The sequence below is a fragment of the Cheilinus undulatus genome, linkage group 13 (genome assembly GCF_018320785.1).
Source record: "Cheilinus undulatus linkage group 13, ASM1832078v1, whole genome shotgun sequence".
In the NCBI taxonomy this organism is placed as follows: Eukaryota; Metazoa; Chordata; class Actinopteri; order Labriformes; family Labridae; genus Cheilinus; species Cheilinus undulatus.
This window is the reverse complement of record NC_054877.1, coordinates 23,478,289-23,498,664: the sequence shown is the minus strand read 5'-3', so window position 1 is coordinate 23,498,664 and position 20,376 is coordinate 23,478,289. Positions and strand designations below refer to the sequence as shown.

At 37.8% G+C, this 20,376-nt stretch overlaps 1 protein-coding gene across 1 annotated transcript in view; it reads right to left on the bottom strand.

Annotated features, from left to right (window-relative positions):
* Nucleotides 1-20,342, bottom strand: part of spidr (scaffold protein involved in DNA repair) — a 54,413-nt gene extending 34,071 nt beyond the window's left edge. The window contains exons 1-8 of the mRNA XM_041803291.1: nt 20,145-20,342; nt 19,748-19,909; nt 19,549-19,612; nt 18,465-18,644; nt 17,847-17,992; nt 9,919-10,154; nt 9,323-9,423; nt 6,038-6,257 (exon numbers count right to left, since the gene is read on the bottom strand). Of these exons, the coding sequence (XP_041659225.1) occupies nt 6,038-6,257; nt 9,323-9,423; nt 9,919-10,154; nt 17,847-17,992; nt 18,465-18,644; nt 19,549-19,612; nt 19,748-19,909; nt 20,145-20,159 (1,124 nt within the window). The 5' untranslated portion in view covers nt 20,160-20,342. The remainder of the gene's footprint in view (nt 1-6,037; nt 6,258-9,322; nt 9,424-9,918; nt 10,155-17,846; nt 17,993-18,464; nt 18,645-19,548; nt 19,613-19,747; nt 19,910-20,144) is intronic.
* Between the last annotated feature and the right edge of the window lie 34 nt (nt 20,343-20,376).

Below are 20,376 nucleotides of genomic sequence, written 5' to 3'. Positions count from 1 at the left end.
GTTGGACAGGTGAACCTACTAAAGTGACCAGTGATTATATCATCTCATTTAATTTCTAAGTTACTGAAGTGACAGGGATCAAAACTATATGTAAATACAAAAGCAAGGAAAATGTTTGGTATTTTGTTGTTGTAACAATGCTTCTTGTCTACAAAATTTTATAGTTGGAAAAACCTGTTTATTTCCTTTTTAAATTGAGCCACATTTATAAGGAACATGCATTTGTGGGATGAACAGCAGAGCTGAGTATGTGGGTTGTACCCGTGAAAAATTTGCCAAATCTTCTCTGCCAATGCCAAACAGCTCATTCTGCCATGGCTCTTGTTTGGTGTTTGGTGGATTGGATGATTGAAGTCTAAGAAAACAAGGCATATTTGCAATCTAACAATTTGTCTTTTTTAACAAACAGGAGCCTTAGTAGCATGTGGAAGAACTATACAAAGGCACAACAGCCTGACACCTCCTCCTCATGCTGGTCACACACTGCTGTGGGATGGCATCCCATTCTTCAACCGGTATTTGTTGCAATTCAGCAAATGTGGTTGGGTTGGTCACTCTGGCAAGAACAGCAAGCCCAAGCTGATCCCACAAGTGTTCAGTGGGGTTGAGGTCAGGACTGCTGGAAGGCTTTTCCATCTTCTCCACTCCCAAATTCTGGAGGTAGTCTCTGATAAATGTGCTCCGTGGGGGCGAGAGTTGTCATCTTGGAGGATAGAGTTCGCTCCCAGACTGTGGAAATATGGAATTGCCACTAGTTGCAGAATATCATCTCAATATCTCTCTGCATTGAGATTGCCTCCAATGATGACAAGCCTTGTTTTTCCAGTGAGGGAGATGCCCCCCCCAATCACACTGCCTCCGCCAAAAGATGTTACTCTATCAGCGCAGCAATCTCCACACTTGACCCTATGATCCAACTGCCCAAAGCAGAATCTGGACTCACTGCTGAACATAACAGGAACCAATCAGGCACCTGACTGTCAGCACCTGGGGCTAGTAGAAGCTCAAAACTAGAGTCAATAGCAACAGCATAAGCCGTCTGGCATTGGCAGAGATGTTCCACATTTCTCATAGGCGCAACCCAAATACTCAGCTCTGCTGCTCATCCCATAAATGCATGTTCTTTACAAATGTGGCACCATTTAAAAGGAAAATAAACAGTCTTTCTAACAGTATAAGATTTTATCACCAAGAAGCATTTTTACAACAAAGAAATAAACTACCAAACACAAATTTCTTCACTTCTTGTGCTAAGTTTAGAAGACTTTGAACAGCCATGTGAAATGAGCTGAAATAACAAAGAATCAATATAATATTAATCTTGTGATTTACATTTCTAGTTGCTTCTAGTTTTTTTATTTGGCAGTCTTGGGCTCCACAAAACCAAAAGTGTGATCAGTTGCCCTTCCTAAGAAAAATACATCCTGGTAATAATAGGGTGGCTGAAGTTTAAAAGTTTTGTTTCCATTAACAGGTAAATAGTACACGCCTCACTGGTACAGAGCCTGAGAACAGAGGAGAAAAAAAAAAGATAAAAAAGAGGTAATTGTAGGACAGCTTGTTTGTGGTGAATTTGAATTATGACTTAATACCTTCCATTAGTGACACGGATAAATAGTGTGATGATTGCTTATCATCACTTACTCAGAGCCAAGAGCACTATGTGACTGGAACTGCCGAGCGTGTCTCAGCTCGTCTCAGCTCGTCTCTGACCTCAAGTGATAGTTCAGCCAGAGAAATCACACATTTACATCAAGCGGGGAAACAATGCAATGAAAACAGGAAGAAGAATGTTTATAAAACAATTATAAATATAGTTAATATTGTAATGATTAGGCACCTCTTATTAAGACATAATGCTAAACATGGTTTCCTACAGATCAAACAGGAATACTTTTGATAATCAATAGTTACTGATTATGAAGTGTAAAACTAAAAGAATGACACAATAGCCCAAACTGAATTGCACACGCCTGTAAGAGTCAGAGCCGCATCCGGGACTGTCCAAATAAAAATGTAATGTCATCATGCCATCATTACAAAGGCGGTGTTTATTGGAGGTGATTATCCTTGACTGTGTTTAATTGTACGGACAGTTCTTGGCACTGTTTGCTTTACTGTGCTTGTGCAGACACAGTTGATTGAGTCATCCAGTCAATCAACCTAGGAGAAGTTCCTGGTGTTTTGATAGTCAATAATCCCCAGATGGTTTTAAAATACAGAAGCTTAATGTGTGCTGGTTACAAAAAAAAAAAAACCTCTATAAGACTAAGTAGGTCACATGACTTTTACATTAATAAACTCATTTGTATTTGTTCCTTTGTTTTTATCTCCTGTCATTACCGACATTACATTTGTGCAAATTGTGCTAAGCAAATAAAAATTAACTTTACTGAATACTAACGAACATATTTTACAATGGAAATCTTTTTATGAAGTTAGTTATGGAAACTGTTGCCAGTTGACTCATCAACAGGCTCATTTAGATGTATTTAAGCAGGGCTGTATGAGCTATCTGTTATTAGTAAGTGTATAAGCCACAAGAAATGTCAGTCAGCACGTCTCCTTTCTTGAGAAACCAGACATGTAATTGATCTCATTTTAAAGGGAGTGCTGCATACTAAGACATATTAACTCTTTTAGATTAGCATTGGTGCCTTTGTTGTGTTTCGCAAAGAAACACACTAGGAGTCTACATTTTGAGATAATTTAAGAAATAGTTTCACATGTAGGCAGATGTTGTTCAGAGTACACTGATTAGTGATGTTGAATGGTGCCATTGTTTTTTATCCAACATATTTCCAATCATATACACCTTGATTGACGTAACAGCAACTTCTTCCTTATTGTCCTCATCATTAAAACTGCACTCAGGTTTATGTGAAAAAAAAAAAGATGTGGGAAGAACAATGCAACCTTGACATCACTCTGCAATTACAAATGCTCAACAACACAAGAATAAATGTGAATTTATTTTCATATTTTCTCCTATTATAAAAATACAGCGCATTTCTTCATACTATATATATAAATATAAGACACACAGATATGTCTGAACATGTAGGGTTCCTTATAAGAAGAAAAAAAACATAAATGAATGTCGGCATAAGCGTAAACCATAAATAAATTTTCAGATATTATTAGTCATCAGCAACACTTTAGGAAGCATCAAAATGTTCTGAAATACAATCTGAGGTCTTTATTTCAGTTTTCCATTACATGCCATTATCCTACACCAGGGGTCATCAACTACATTTGTACAAGGGCCCACTTTCTCCTTTATCAGGAACTTTAGGGGCCAAACTCTCAAAGTATAATTATAAAAAAAGATTTGGTCTAATTCACATTTTTATTTTTGTTTGAAGATTTACATTTTCTTTTAGATGAATGTCATTTTTAGCCTCTAACTGTGAGATCAGTTCCTAAACTGCAGCCAGCCACAAAGGGGATTGAGATATTTCAGATCAATATTTCTTGGGTGGTCATGTTGTACATCACTGGGTTAGATGCCAGTATACTGTGAAGTGATTAGTAAAATCCCAAAGAAGGTAAACTGCACTCCCAAAATGCCTGAAGCCAAACATAAACGGAGAAAACAGCAGTTTTCATGAAAACAGACTGATTATTGTTTAACATGAATCATATTTGCTACTAACAGCAAATATGCTCCATATGCCCCATATGCTCCAAAACCTGACCATTCAATATGAGTGTTTAACATTTCAACTGATTTTAAAATTTGGCTAATTAAATTGGCTGATAAAAGAATAAACACTATGACTAAAAGTAATGACTAAAATTCAAGTACTTTTAATTGACTTCAACCAGACTTAAATGCTCTTGACTTCTTCCACCAAATGTAGACTAAAACATTTTTTAGAAGATAAAATCAAAACAAAAACAAAAAAATCTTAAATAGCTGCCAATATTAACACTGGGGTGTACCCCACCTCTTGCCCACTGGGAGAGAGCTGGGATAGGCTCTAGCCTGTGCCTGCAAAAGAAAACCAAGCAGTATCTATGATAAACTGACTGATGTAGCTCATATTTTTATATGTCGTCTAATTCAGTGAACTACCAGAGGGGTAAATGCATAAACAATCAACCTAAGATATACTTTTTACAAATATTTTTTATTTAGTTTAATAATTTAAATGAGTGCTTGAGGTGGGGTATTTTAGATAGTTGTTTCATTTTATTTATTGTGCATTACTGTTCTACTTTGAGAGAATTTATTTTATTGTCAAATGAAAAACTATCAATGCAGAAAGTAGTGGTAATGTGTGAGTGCTTATCAACCACTTTAAATATTAACTCTGTGTAACACTTACTGAAAAAAAGCTCTCATGTTGTGATTAAGCCTGAAAACGTTTTTAATCAGAGATCAATGAGTCTTTCTCTAATGTTAACAGAGCAGAACGTACTGTACACATGAACAGGTACAACATCCGCAACGGAAGTGTGACCCTATTATGAACAGGTGAGTGGGCCGCTGTCATCATCAGACAGGTAGCCGGTGTTAAGGAGTGGCCCAGGCTGCTCGCGTCACAGCTTTACAGTGAATAATCCCCACAGGTATTTCCGCTCAGGCCTCGGCCCACTCACAACGAGGCGTGGGAGGGGGGAGGAGCCGACCTACTCAGTACAGGAATCATGGGGGTGGTTAACTCTTCAAGTGTCACACCGGAAACTGATAAATGAGAGGAATTTTACCAGAATGATGCTCTGCATTTCCGTGTATTTAGGCTGTAGTAGTAGAAGCTAGATAAATACATTTTTCTTAAGACTGATTAAAGTTTTCATGAGTGATTGGAAGGATTTAGGGACACTTTATTGAGTTAGAATAAACTGATTCAAAATGTATAACAAATGCTGTAACTCAATAAGCAGAGTATTCAGCAATGCCTTTGGACATGAAAAAATTCTGACAAACAGTCAACGGGTGTGTTTGCTGAGAGCTTCACTACATCTTGTGATTTGAGGAATAAAACACAACAGAGGAGAAGAGGTGCTAAAGCAAGAGATACTCTCAAACCCGCCATATGTTTTCAATCTCAGCCCCTTGGCTCCCTCCTCTCTCTGCTCCCAAATGCTCCAGAAAATAATCTCGCTCTGTTTTTTCCCCCGGCTTGCTGGAAATGACCTAACTACTGCCAGGAAGAGGAATGTGAAGCATTCCCTGGAGCTGTTTGTGACGTCGGAGCGCTGAGGAGGCCCCTGCTCTTCCGCCAGCTTGGATATTCCAGAGCACACTCAACCCCAAACTCCCAACAGCTGGAGTCAACTGCTGCCTCGCTCCGACTCCTAAACAATCCCAGAAACGCCTCCCACCTCCTATCCTCCCTGCTCTGGATGTGTTCCTCACATCTGGGACTTTGCTGCTCACGATTGTGAGCTGAGAACATTTTTAAGCTCTAAACTCAAACTAATTTTATTTGATTATGATTTTAAAAAACACATGAACCGTTACATTAAATCATGAGGTTTCTGTTAAATGTTTATTTTCAACTCCAGTATTTTGTCTTTCAATTTTCCCTTCTATGCATTTGTTTTTAAGAGCCTGATTCTATTTATAACAATGCAATAGGCCATTAATGCAATGACGAAATATGTAAGTCTTCTTATCAAAGCTATTTTCTTGCAGAAATATGGTTGACATCAATGATTAAAACTGCAAGTTAGGGTTTCACTGAGCAGAATAATTTTTTTGCTACCCCATCCATGCTACATTAGATGGGCAAAATATAATCTTAAGCATTTGCATTCATAATTAAGCTTAAACAAATAATATATGGTATTTAAGAACCTTTTGAGTGTTTTGAACTCTGCTTGGCATAATAATTTGGAACACTGCATTTTATGTTATTTTGGGGAAAAAAAGCCATTGACTATTGACTGTCTAAAATTTTATAGACTGCAAATTATATAGAGTATTTGGGAAGAAATTAACAAAAACATCATATGCATAGGAATTTGGAACACAGTGTAGAGAAGGAAAAAATAAAAGAAACAGATTTTGTGTATTGCATGCTCTCACCATGGCGGGTAAATGTGGATGACATCTCTGGGTGCAGGAATCAGCTGGGCTGCTGTCTCTCTGTTAAACAGCACCAGCACATGAGCCCTCTCCTCAGGGATGGGGTCACAGTGCTGGTGGGCCTCTCTGGGGGGCTGCTGGTGCTCGCAGAGGGCCAGTTGCATGTTGCACTCCTCCTGAACCTCCAGCACCTCCAGCACCAGTTTGCCAGGCCTGTCCACTGGAGAGCGGAGCAAAAACAACAACACAGATGTTGAGTGTTTATGTCAGAGCCTGTGTGTTTGTGTGTATGTGCGTACAGATTGTACTGATGCTCTCACGGATTCTTGCTCTCTGTGGGACTCATTATGTGTTATACGAGTGGTTCAGTTTTAGCATCAGAACTATGTGCTGCATAACTGTAAAGGTTTTCTGACTCAGGCTGAGCTGGATATGAGATCCAGTGAATCCCACTGGGTGAGTGTACAAATATTTGGAATTTCACCACAGTGCTGACTTTGCTTTTGGCCTGAACAATAAAGTCACCAAAGATAATTACGGAGAGCAAATCAAGACAAAGTCCTGAAGCTATTAATCAAACCCAGATAATAGAGAGAAACTTGGCTGCGTGCTTTCTTTTTTGTGTAGAACTGATCGTTCTGAAATGTGAAAACTGCACTGAAGTGATCACACGAACTCTGAAAGTAGCCAGGAGGTAAGTTTAAAAAAATCTGAGTAGATAATATCAAAGGAATTGCTTCAGAGTTGCTGAGTTTTAACATGCATTTGCCCATGCATGAGTGTTTTGTTTGTGCTCCCTTCATTTACGTCACAGATCACAAAAACATCAGAACAACTACAAGCAGCAGGCCAAATTTGAGATAGCACTGAAGTCCTCCTTCAGTGATCTGATAAGTGTCAGGAAGCGGTATATTTCAGGAAACATTTTAAAGCCTCATACACATGCAAGTGCAAGTGTACTTACATCACACATGAAAATTACTACAACAGAGATAAACAGGCGTGCCGCCATAGGGATGTTTTTCTATTACAATTTGCTGGATAGTTTGACCACAAGAAAATGAAGGAACTTCTGAATCAAATTTAAGACTTTTTAAGACCTTTTAAAGGCCTCGGCTGAGAAAAATTAATACCTAAAAGATTTTTTGGGGTCATAAATGCTCAAATTTAATGATTTAATAATAATAATAATGATTTAATATAATAATGAAAAGAGTTTAACTATTTTAAAGCAGAATAATGCTTTTGTCAAGGAAGACCTATTAACATAAGGGTAAGCTGGTAGCCCAGATCTTAGAGAACTGGACTAGTGTTTTACAACCGTACTAGGTTTATTTAATCTCAGTAAGTACTAAAAAATAATAATTTCCCCACGGAAATTATGAGCATCAAACACTGAATGCTCTGAATTCTTAAGAATAATTATAAAACAATTTGTGGAGGAAATTCAGTAAGAAATACAAATGATTGATTTCTAAATAAAAAAGAACACAATTTCCTTTATAAAGCTTTATAAAGCATATGTTGCTTGAATGTTTAATTTTTACCATTTTTAAACCGAGTAGTTTCATAGTAAACACAAATCACATGACAGGAGCCTGTGTACTGCTTAAACACATAAAATAAACACCAGCTGAAGCTATCCTTGAAGTCAAACATGAAATAGTATAATCAACAGATATCACCAAAATTAAAGGATTATCTTGTTAATGATGCTGATAAAGATATTTAACATTTTCTAAATTTTTCAAACAGTGACTCTGACTGAAGCATGCTAGCTTTTCCTGTGTCTTTTCCTCACTCCCTGCAGCAACGACTGATTTATAGTTTTTCAGATTATTTGTCATGTTTTGTCGTTCAGTTAAGGTGACAGGTGACAAACCATAGCTCTCAATATGGGTTTAAAAATGAAATCCTGGCCATCTATTTCACAGAGGAGAGGCGGTCTTTAGGGAGCAAGTATAAACCTGGGACAGAGACCTCTTGATGGTTACATACAGCCGTCATGTTGTAACCCCCATTTTTCCACTGTTTTCTGGAACGGCCTTTAACAACTATGAAATCTCTCTTTGTGGCTGATTTCAGGTTTTTCTAATTTTCTTAAATATTTTATCATTACATTGAAGGCTCCTCTCTGAACCCTGTGCATACTGAGGGGGCGGGGATGACACAGACAGCACTGCTGTAAATGTGTTTAATTGTTACACGGATAAGAATATAGACAAAAAGAATGATCCCATCATATAATGTTGGCTAGAAAACAAAGACTGGATCCAAACATATCTTTGACAATGTGCCTTCTAAAATTTTAAGACCTTTCACTGGTAAATTTAAGAGTTTTTAAGACTTTTTAAGGCCGTAAATTTCAAATGTCCAATTTAAGAGTTTTAAAGACTTTTCAAGGATCTGCAGGAACCCTGAAAAAAGGTCAATTAATTGTTTAAATAACATTCATTTCTAAGATAAAAGTGGAAAAACAGAAATCAATAAGAATTTTAATTTTATATAATCCTCCATGGTTAACACCCAGGCTGTAGTAACAAAGATCCACACAGAAAAACTGCCTTAAATCAACATAAATTAACTAATTCTGCCATTTTTAGAGACATTTGAGAGATATTTTTGATTAATTTAACCCTTTCAATGTTAGTTTACAAACAAAATGTTATAGATTTTATTATGCTAAAAACGGTTTAATTTCCACATACTTAATCCAGATGAGAATTTTCTATTGATGGACAAAGTCTGTGACATGTCACTGATGATCAGAAAAATAGTTTTACAGGCATATTTAATTTTTCTGCAGTGTTGTACAAAAATAATCCAACTTCTTATGTTAAGGGACAAAAAAAGTCCACACCAAATAACTGCAACAAAATGAATAATCTTTAAAGCCAATTCATTGTTAGTTATGTTACATTTACCAAACCACAAACCACTGATCATAAACGTGCTATATCAGTTTGTTGTTTTCTTTTTCCACGATCAACTGTCACTTTTAAGCCACTGTTTGTGTCCTATTATAAGGAGACACTTAACGAGAGAAAGAAGAGGTTTGGTTCACCACGGAAAGGAAAAAAGACCCAAAAGAAGTTTCCTGTCACCTAGATACTGAGTTCACAGTTCAGAGGCACAGTGATCAACCTACAGCCAGAGCTTCCTCTGCACTCAAAGAAACACAAAAAGGCCCTGTCTTCAAATTAAATCAAAGTTTATCATTAAATGTGAACAGTGATTCAGAGATGCACAGAGGGCTATAAGGGGTGTTATTACTGTGAGGGTCACCTGTTGCTGTTGAGGTGTCAGGGATGGATTGGTGCCTCCAGAAACTTACAGCTGACCTCTGTCTACTCTGTAGTCGATTCAGCCTCTCAGCAAGGCCCCCACTGTGCAACAAACACAAACACAAACACAATCAATCAGAGGTGAAGAAAAATGATGACTGTACTTGGTAAACCCACACAGCATCAAACAAAGCACATGTAAATATGTTTATTTCAAAAACGCAGGTTCTGCTGCAAGAAAATTGGGCTGTCAAACAGTACAGATAGCCATCTGTCAGATTTTGGGGGCCTTGGAAATGGCAACGACATTTAGCACCCACATCGTGACACCAGGTGTCCCTTTTATCATCAGTTCTGCTGTGGAAACATCTCAGCTAAACTTTGACTGTCGTCTAACAGCAAGCAAAACGTATTGTTGCTCTGTTTGTTCTTGTTGTGAAGCAATAATCTCGATACAGTAATGTCACAGTGATCATCCACACAGAAAACATCCACATCAGAGTTTAGGTGGTAATTAATTTGACATTTTAGATCATAAAAGAGAAGGTGAATTGATACATCACTAAAGGGAATTATTTAATGTAAAGACATTCACACCTTTGAAGTTTCCTTTTCTTCTTCGCAGAGTCTTCAGGAGTCTTGGACTGCCTGTCGTGTTGCTTCTGAGGTGTTTGCAGCATTGCCTGAGCAGATCTGACCCAGTTACTGACCGATCTGCTGCTGCTCTCACCAGTTTGGAGGAGAAAGCTCTCGCAGTCCAGTCTGCTGGATGTTGCTACGCCACTGACAGTCTCGCTGTCAGACATGTAGCCTGAGATCCCCAGCTCTTGCATCTAGAAAAAGTTACAAATACAGTATCAAAAAAATAATCCAATCAATCACAGTATGATTATCGTCTGAGCATATGCAATAATCAAATCTCAAAAGTTTGAACTCAGAGCACAAAATTATTTCCTGTAAAGAAGCAATGCTTCTCACACAGCATGCATACATTTTAACTACTGGATGGAGGCCTGAGTATAATTTCCATGCTCTCCCACTATGTGATTAATTCATACAAGCTTTCTGCTACCCTTCAGTTAATTGGTGCCAATTTAGTGGCATAAAAGGTATTTGTTTTATCATGTATTCAGGAGAAACTTGCCAGGAACAATGGTGTAAAACATGAAAGCAAACAGACACAATGCTAAAACACACTTGTGACTGGGTATTTATTTCAATTTATCAAATACAGACACATTTATTAGATACAATTTTCTCTTACAGTGTAGATATTTTAAAAAGAGTTTTTCCTCAGTATCTATTTTTGAGCTTTCAGCCAAAATTGTAGATAGGATAGAAGATAAAGTCAGAAACTGGAGAGAGAGAGCGATAGGGGAACAACATGCGGGAAAGGAGGCACAGGCAGGACTTGAACCCAGGTTGCCTGTTTTAAGTAGGGATGCATGGATGCATCAGTTTAACATCGATAGTGGCTAATATCGGCCCTTCTGACAAACATCCACCATTTGCAAATGAGGTGGGCATGAACTGATGTCAGTAGAGGATGTTTATCTGTTGTGATGCATAGTTGTGTTAAAAATAAACATTTCCACGATGCATTGTGATGCGGGCTATTCTGTCTCACGGTGCAGGAGCAGCTTATACTCGATGCAGACAGACAGTGTATGTGTAGTTTCTTGCTGCAGGACCTATACTCAAATAAAGAGTAGCTTCCCTTCCCTTCTTCAATGCATTCTGACAGTAGTCCGTTTTAAGGGATGCAGCTTTTCTTGTCTTTGAGTTTGCAGTAGTTACACATGATGCTTCTAAACCAATAAATTCCTTTGTTATAAGTGTGCTGGCTTGTCTACCCAGAAACACTCTCTAAAGCTCTCATTCTTAAAGTCTGGGTTGGGACCGCAGGAGGTATTTTTGGGTCACTAAATTAGCTTTCATAATTTCTTGCTGCAGTATTTAATATGAAATTTATTACATAATAGCCACATGGGGATCTCTACCCTATAACACCAACCCTTTCCATCATAGTACTAAACTACCAGCCACTGGACAGCAGAAGAGCTAAAGTCAGTAATTGAGGCTTGGCTAATGAAAAAGAAACGCATTATTTCAGACTAGACAACTACCGAGGGCCCAAGGGGTAACAGATTTAAAGAAAGTCTATGTGGCAGAGGTAAAATGGCTTCTTCCAGGCTTGTAAAACAGAAAACACCAGGACCAGACTGAGTCTTGAATTAACGCTATCAAAGCTAGCACTAGCCATTAGGGGAAAGCAAGGTTGATGGGCCTCAATGGCTTGACCCTTGTAAAAAGTGGGTCACCAGGAAAAAGTTAGGGAAACACTGTTCCAGAGCGTGGAGACACAGAGCAAGTCAGGGAGGATTAGAAAAGAAGACAGTGAAAAAGAGATAAAGGACAAACAGACGCTTATATGTTTGGTGTTCCCACCAACAGTTTAAAACCAGTGTGTTGAATGTTTTAGTGCCATTGTAATTGCTACATGTGATACTGTGAAACATTATTAAGAGATAAAACACATCTGTGGAGCTAATTCACTATTAAATGGACAATAAATGGACTAAAAGCCAAATATAATTGATTTACCACACAATCAGACACTGACCATCAACCTGCCAGAAATGTTCCTTTAATGCCACATTAGTTTGTGTTGATACAAAATCCTTTTCCTGACACAGGAGGCTGCCTGTCACACTTCTAACTCAAATTTGAAATCATGACAGGGCGATGTGAAGTTAATTTCTCTCATTAAATAAGAGATGTGTGAGAGTGGGGGAAGGAAATAGAAGCAGGTGAGAAAGCAGTTTGATTTATAACTGCAACACTGTTAAAATGTTTTAGAAAACAAGTTAACCTATGAATTTAGGAAAGGGAAAAGCATAACTAAACCTCCATTTAGTAAGCCTATTTCAACATGCCTTTTCCAAAAGCTGCTATTTTTCAAGCAAACCTTTTACTTAAAGAGAATATTAATGTAATAATTTTTATTATTGCATAATTCATTATCATTCAGTTTAATGACTTAAGGGATATAAGTTGTCCTCTTATCCTGAAGAGCACCTGATCCTGGCTACAAAGTATAGGATACTTTTGACCCCCATGTAGCAGTCACCCACTTTTTTTCATAAGTGAAAATGAATTTGTAAAGAAATTTACATTAACATAGGGATTTTGTCAGACAATTTGCTTCCACTGATCAAAAGAAGCCATATGCAGTAACAAAAAATGGAAAAATGCATCGGATGATTCTTGATGCATTAGGATAGTGAATTGAGCCAAATCAAATTGTTGACCTGATAATCATAATCAAATCAAATCGTGAGACCAGTGAAGACGCACAGCTCTAGTGGCGCATCAGTTTAGTGCTGGCATTTAGCACTCCTAACTGGTTGAGAAAATACTTTTTTTGGGCTGAATATGTGACCTGCTGGACAAATTCTGATCTTTTTCATGGTCAAAAATGAAAGAAAACGTGAGCAGTGTGGAAGTGTTAGACCAAAACATCTGTGTCTGTATTGGCCATTACCTGAAATGTTATTATAAACATCTGTATCAATGTATTTTAAGTTTCAAATACAAAAGCCACTGAACATGGGGTACACTGGTATGACCACTGGGCTATGCCCCTACAAATTATTATTTGACCCAGTTTTGAAAGTGCTGAATAATGTATCAAATACAGCTTTATAGGGTGAGGTAAGGTTTTCAAACTGCCTCAATAAACTTGAATTGAATAAGTCATTACAGCTTTAATGAAATTAAATAAAGTCATCATAACACAGAGATGACATGGTACACTAACTCCCTGTCAAGCTGACTAGTTCTCAAGACATTTTCACAACAATCCTTTTTGCTGTCTCACTGCTCACTCCACCTGAGGGAATCAGCCCTCATGGAAAAATCCACGAGAACCTAAGTTCCTGTCATGTGCAGACATGACCAACATACCAGGCGCTGTCAGCCAACGTGCGCTCTTATTTGAATCAACTTGACCCTGCTAGGCGCTCTGCCAGCAGACGTCACACTCTAACCAGCTACAGAGTATAAGGAACACTATGTTCCTGGCCGCCGCTCAAAAATGTTTTCAGCCTGCACTGAAAGCATTGTAAGCACACAGAGCTGTGCGCGGCCTCGTCCGCTCGCATGTTGTCCTGAACAAACAGTAGTAAAATGATGTTTATAGTCGTGCTCTGTTGACACGACCGTGATCAAGCTACTGCCCTGATGTGGTGGGAGGGTTGTTGACCTTGATGTTAGCGAGCATCATCTGGTGAGAGGACATCCTATTTGGCCTTGAAATGCAAAGATGTCCACTTTTAGCACTGGTACGATAATATACAGAAATCTGGCAGCCATTCATCATGTGAGTCAGATGTGCTTTTATCTGGAATAATAAACTTTGACTTGGACTGGGATCTCTTCTGTTGTATCCTGTTAGGTCCGGTTTGATTTAGAATTGGCAGTGTGTTCGCGGGCTCTCTGGGCAGGAAAGAAACTAGGCTGACATGTTGCTGTTCTAATTCAATCAAAACTTTTTTATGCATACTGAAATATCATGATAAATATGCATGTGTTATTCATCAAGATTGTCAAAATATTTCATACTTAAATACTTTTCGATACCATATGTGAAACATACCATTTCTGTTATAATAACAGTATCAAAAGAGATTGAAGCCTTAAAAACTCAACTCTAGTTTTATTTTAAACCAACAGCTGAGTCAATAAGAGAGGACATGATAGAAATTTGTAAGACAATATTGAAATGTTGTGGTATGCTAACACTGCCAATGTACACATTGGTGCAATTTAGACAATGTGCACGAGTTTTTTTTATTTAAAATATGAAATCCCCAAATATTTGGTGTTAAGGTTTTATTTACTTTTCCTGTAATATCATAAAAGGTAACACTCTAGCCTGACTTTTCTAGTAACATAACAAAGATTCAAATTTTGTGACAAGCCCAGTTGTCACATTAGCACAGCAATAATTGAAAAACTAGGACCCTTACAGGGTGTCTTTCAGGCTGTCCTCAGACCACAAGCCTCCTGTTGCATGATCTTTGACCCCAGAGAGCTGATAGCAGCAAATTAAAGTGCGGCAAGAGGAAGTAGCTGGGTCTACAGGAGTGATGCTAATCTGTCAACAGGTTTCCTCTCCACATACAGCCTCTGCAAACTCACACAGAAAAAAAACCCTTGTAACTTAAGTTCAACTTTCGATAATGAAAAACGTGAAATGATCATGTTCTAAGTGTTTTTATCTGCCATCTAGACCACCTCATTACCTCTGTAATTTAACATCTAACAGATCAATAACTTGTTAAGTGTGCAGTAAAACAACCACACTTTGTGTGTTGCCTTCAACCTGAGTACAACACCTGCAGCACCACTCCTTGTACATTCTCTCCATGCCAGCCCTGCCTTTAACAAACACCAAGTCTGAACATCTATGAAAACAACGGCACAATCAGAGTCTACAGAGTGTGCAACAGAGACCACAGAAGATTGAAGAGCGACAATTAATGTCGAATTCATGCATTCAGCAAATTACAGCATGTATGGAAACATTACTAACAATATGTTTCTATAAGTATTTGCTAAAAATTGTACAATTTGTATAATTTTCTAGAGGTGCAAGGAATTGTTGACTAAAAGATTAGTTGAGTATTATACAAATTATATTCAAGTGTCAAGAGAATTTTCATTCCTCATAGTAAGTTTGCATTTTATGGTAGAAACAGCTGTTTTCAGCTTTTAAAATCATTTTCTTAAGGTTTTCCATCTTCTTTTTCTAATCTCTTTTCACTATATATTTGCAGATTTTGAACTCACAAAACAAAACATTAAAAATTATCACCTTTTCTTTTTTAACCTGAATGGTAACTTGTCTTTGCTTTGTTACATTTTATGGAGCCTGGAGTTACTTGTCAACCTGAAAATAAACTTGACAATCAAGTTACAATGAAAAACATGTCCCAGCCCTCATTTAGTCTTTAAGATTTTGGAGAATTATTAGTCTAAGAGCTCAAGCTGATGACAACAAAAGCTCTAAAAAGAGTCAAAACCTCAAAGCATCTAATTAATAATGGTTCAGGAGTTAAAAAGCAGTTATTTCCTACTCTTTGGATGCTAAAACATAAATGTGTGTCATTGTGGTACCCTTCTAATACTCAATGACAACCAATTTAAATTTTTTTATATTCTAGAGTGTTTCCTCTTTTATATATATAAAAAACAAATCCAAATTGTTTAATCCTCTAAATATCTGAGTTTGAACTAATTAAATGTAACAACTGCCCTTCATCGTTTCATTACAAAGTGTTTAAATCCCTGCTGTGGATCAGTGAATAATTGGCAGCACATTCACTCGTTGTTTTATTGCTACCTCAGCTCGTGAACTTTGACTGTTTGGAACATGAGTGCACAGTGCAGCTCTGGTCTGAGCCAGAGAGGCCTTTTCAGGACATGAGAGGAAGACTGCAACACTCCCCCTGCTGGTATAAAAGCTCAAAATACTAGTTTAAATCAATAACTACAGTACTTGAGTTATATTACTTGAGACTTGATATATAACACTGCACTAGCTATTTATCATCATACTGAAACATTTGCATTCATGCAAGAAAGTGAGGCTCATGAGCTTTAAACACCCGGCTGACAGAGCTAAAGCAGCTGTTAGACACTGGACTCGAGGAAAAGTACTAACACTTGAGTCACTACTTCTAGGGAATCCGTATTTACTGACAGTCATCTAAACATTGTTTAATTTGAAACATACTATGTGCTCATTTAGCTGAAAAAACTTTAAGAGGTTGTATGGCACCACCTAGTGTTCATTTCAAGACATAACAGCCTTAATAAAAAGAGATGCTAGATCTAAATGGCGACATTTCATTGCTTCTGCATGCCTACTGTTTTTGAATTCATGAATTCTACTGTCATTACCTTAACCCACATCAGTCCAGTCCAAAGAGATTAAGGTGCATTATGCAGAAGTCTTGTACTGAAATGTCTACATTAATTAAAAATGACTACACCTGTGTAAGACTTTTCTTTTTCTAAATGTGTAATTACATCACCTAAGATATTTCCGACAGTTTTCAAAACCTAAGATATTGTTGATTTTTTGTAAGTTGCAAAGGTCTTTACATGTTAATTATTGCCTCAAAAATGCAGGGTGTTGCACCAAAATCTGGTACATAAGAAAGCTGCTGTTCTGTTGCTGTATCTCATTCACATCTTGTGCTGCCTATCTCTTCTACTATTGGCTATGCATTCTGCTGCCCAAGCTCACCCCTAGCCCCATAACAATTTGGCCCCACCAGATCTTTCCAGGTCGAGTAGATACCAGATGCACTGCTCAGGTGTAATGGAAGCCCAGGTTGCTTTGATAGCAGCCTTCAGGTCATCTGCATTGTTGGGTCTGATGTCTCTCATCTTCCTCTTGACAATACCCCATCGATTCTCTATGGGGTTCAGGTCAAAATGTCCCGGTAAATGGCTGCGTTGACTCTGGACTTCAGAAAACACAGTGAACCAACACCAGCAGATGCCATGGCACCCCAAATCATCACTGACTGTGGAAACTTCACACTGGACTTCAAGCAACATGGATTCTGTGCCTCTCCACTCTTCCTCTAGACTCTGGGACCTTGATTTCCAAATGACATGCAAAATTTACTTTCACTTGAAAAGAGGACTTTGGACCACTGAGCAACAGTCCAGTTCTTTTTCTTCACAGCCCAGGTAAGACGCATCTGACGTTGTCTCTGTTTCATGAGTGGCTTGACATGTCTAGGTAAGATTCGTCTGTGCAAAGTGGCTCTTGATGTGCTGACTCCAGCCTCAGTCCACTCCTTGTGAAGCTCCCCCAAATTCTTGAATGGATTTTGCTTGACAATCCTCTCAAGGCTGTGATTATCCCCTATTCTGGTGCACTTTTTCCTACCACACTTTTTTGTTCCATTCAACTTTCTATGAATATGCTTGGATACAGCACTCAGTGAACAACCAGCTTCTTTAGCAACGACCTTTGTGGCTTACCCTCCTTGTGGATGGTGTAAATGACTGTCTTCTGGACATCTGTCAAGTTTGCCTCATGATTGTGTGGCCTACTGACCCAGCCTGAGAGACCATTTAAAGGCTCAGGAAACCTTTGCAGGTGTTTTGAGTTAATTAGCGGATTAGGGTGTGACACCATGACTTTCCAATATTGAACTTTTTCACAATATTGTAGTTTTCTAAGACACAAAATTTTGGCTTTTCATTATCTGTAAGCCATAATCATCAAAATTTCAAGAAATAAAGGCTTGAAATATTTCACTCTATGTGTAATGAGTCTATGTAATATTTGGGTTTCCCTTTTCTGAAATGAATGACAAAAATATTTAACTTTTTCATTATATTCTAATTTTTTGAGATGTACCTGTAAGTCCTCAACTTCATAAGTACAGGTGTTTTGAAAACTAGATGAAGCAGAATATATCAAAATAAGAATCACTCACATTTTCATGTTGATCCTGAGATAATTCTTCAGCTTTGTCAACAAAGGGCTCTGACTCACAGTCAGAGATTTGTTGCCCACTGTCCTTCTCTACTTCTTCCGCAGACTCCCCCTGATCGCTGTCTGTATCGATAACAGGAAGATCATCTGAACAGAAAAAAAAAAAAGAAACAGCAAGAAATTGATTGAAAGATCAACTTGAAGGTTGGAGAACCCAGTGAATAAATGTGCAGAAAAATAAATTAGGAAACACATTTGAAACAAAATATGAGAGAAGGGCAATTCTGGAGACATGTTTTGTGTCTGCTTTTATTTCTACATTAAAAACTGAGTCCCATGTTATGTGGCATGGGAAAGTCCTGTTGATTCAATTTAATGTAAATAATAACGGATCTTAATGCCAGTTTTGTAAATTAAGAGGAAAAACTCTCATTTAGATTGATACAACCACCCAAAGTCTTACAATTGTAAACCTACTTGTCAAACAAACCAGGAACATTATTTTATCAAACTCTTGCCCATGTCAGTAATACATTTTACACACTTTTACTGTAAATGTTTTGCAACAACATGAAACAACTGGGCTCTGAATCAGTGAATCAGAAAAGACTAAAATTACCTTTCTCAGTGCCAAATCTGTCCAGTGCTCTGATGTAAGACTGATTGAGAGAAACAGGTCTCACTTGTTTCTTAAGACACGGTTTCTGCTCCTGGGTCTCATCATCAGACTGCCCACTGTCACTGGAGCTCCATGCAATGTTCACTGAGTCCTCATTACTAGGATCAGCGCTGGTCTGCACTGAAAAAAAGTACAGGAGTTATCCAGAGAAGGAGATACAACCCTCAAGTTTTGATATTTATCCACAGAGTGGAATAGCTCCACTACCATGACACCCACATCCAATTTTTTAAAGTTCTTCAGTCAAATCTTTTTTATTATAGCCAACACAATATAAGATAGATCAAACTAGGGCTGAACAATTCAGAAAAAATATCTAATTGAGATTATTTGACTCACACTGCAAATTTGATATGAATTGTACTGAATGATCATTTTTATGTCATTCTCATTTTGATTGATGAAAACATAAACAAAAATGAGGGAGGTAGGATTTCTTATAAACCATTGTACAAAAATTACACAAGATGTTTTCATGATGTGTACGCCGTAACATCTCTGCTGCAAAGAAAGTTTTAAAGCGGTATTTTGATGCACATTTCAGGTTAGAGAAGTATTGAACCATCTGTGGTTTGAAAATTGCAGCAGGCCGTATTGTGATTTAATCTAACTTTCAATTAATTGTCCAGTCCTAGTATGAATCCACTTGATTAAACTGTGGGGCCTGATTTAGTCCACATTTTAAAGATATGTAAACCGACAAACAACAAAAAAACACATATCTGGGTGGGAAAAAAATAGAGCTGAGTGTTAAGGCTTGCAGTGTGAATGCAGCCACAGAAACAAACAGGGAAACTCATATTCGCACCCATTTAGAGTCACAAATTAACCTAAAGGGCATATATGGACTGTAGGAGGAGGCCTGAATAGTAGCCCCACTGTTCATCTTATAAACAACATGTACATTTGATTAAAAATCTGTTTTGAAACGTGAATGTCTAACCAGACAAAGTCATCATTTTAGCATTACTTCATTTACACAGTTCTAAATAGATGTAGAAATATAATTAGATATAATAATTACTTAGTGCAGTGGACTGAGCCAACTTTCTTATGTCAGACAGTTTTCTTCCGGATGACTTGAGGTTCTGCAACAACAAAAAGCAAGGGCAAGGTGAACAATGCTAAACATCAGTGTGCTAAAGCATAATAGAGGACAGAGTAATGTAGGTGCTGAGCAACTATCATAGTTGTTATAATATTTTAAATAAAACTGTAATAACCTTTATCACAGGAGACTCCAGGAAGCTGTCTCCACATTTCTCCCAGCTCTTTGCAGAAGAGACACATGAAAGCGACGGCGGCTCCTTTGTTGTTTTTAGGAAACCACTCTCCACATCATCAGGGAAGAAAAAACACTTTAACTCCCTGGAGTTTCTTTTACGCTATTAAAACAGAGCAAACAGGAGAGTTTATACCGTTCTTCATTGAAACTTTTTTGCTTCATTACCAAAGAATGGTATAAACTTGACAAAAAACGGAATCTAATTCAGTTTACACATGACAGACAGGTTAGTCCTGCTGATCTGTAGGTGGGCAGGTGTGGACAACTCAGTTTGACAACGCTAGCATAAGTTAGCGTAAGCTAGCTAACAGGCTAGCTGCCTAGCAGTTTCTTACCTTTCTGGAAGACATGGCGGGAATTAAAGAAATTCAAGCCCCTGTTGTAGTTAACGTTTCTATCAAAATGATGCTTTCATGTTAATTATTCTTTTCAACCCATTGTTTTACATTTAGGGTTTGCCGGTTGTAAGTACCTCTCTCGTCTGCAAACTGAGCTAACTAGCAGCCATAAAGTTAAAGGCGACTCACTGTTGCTCAATCAGAGGAGGGGTGTGTTTGATTACTAAAC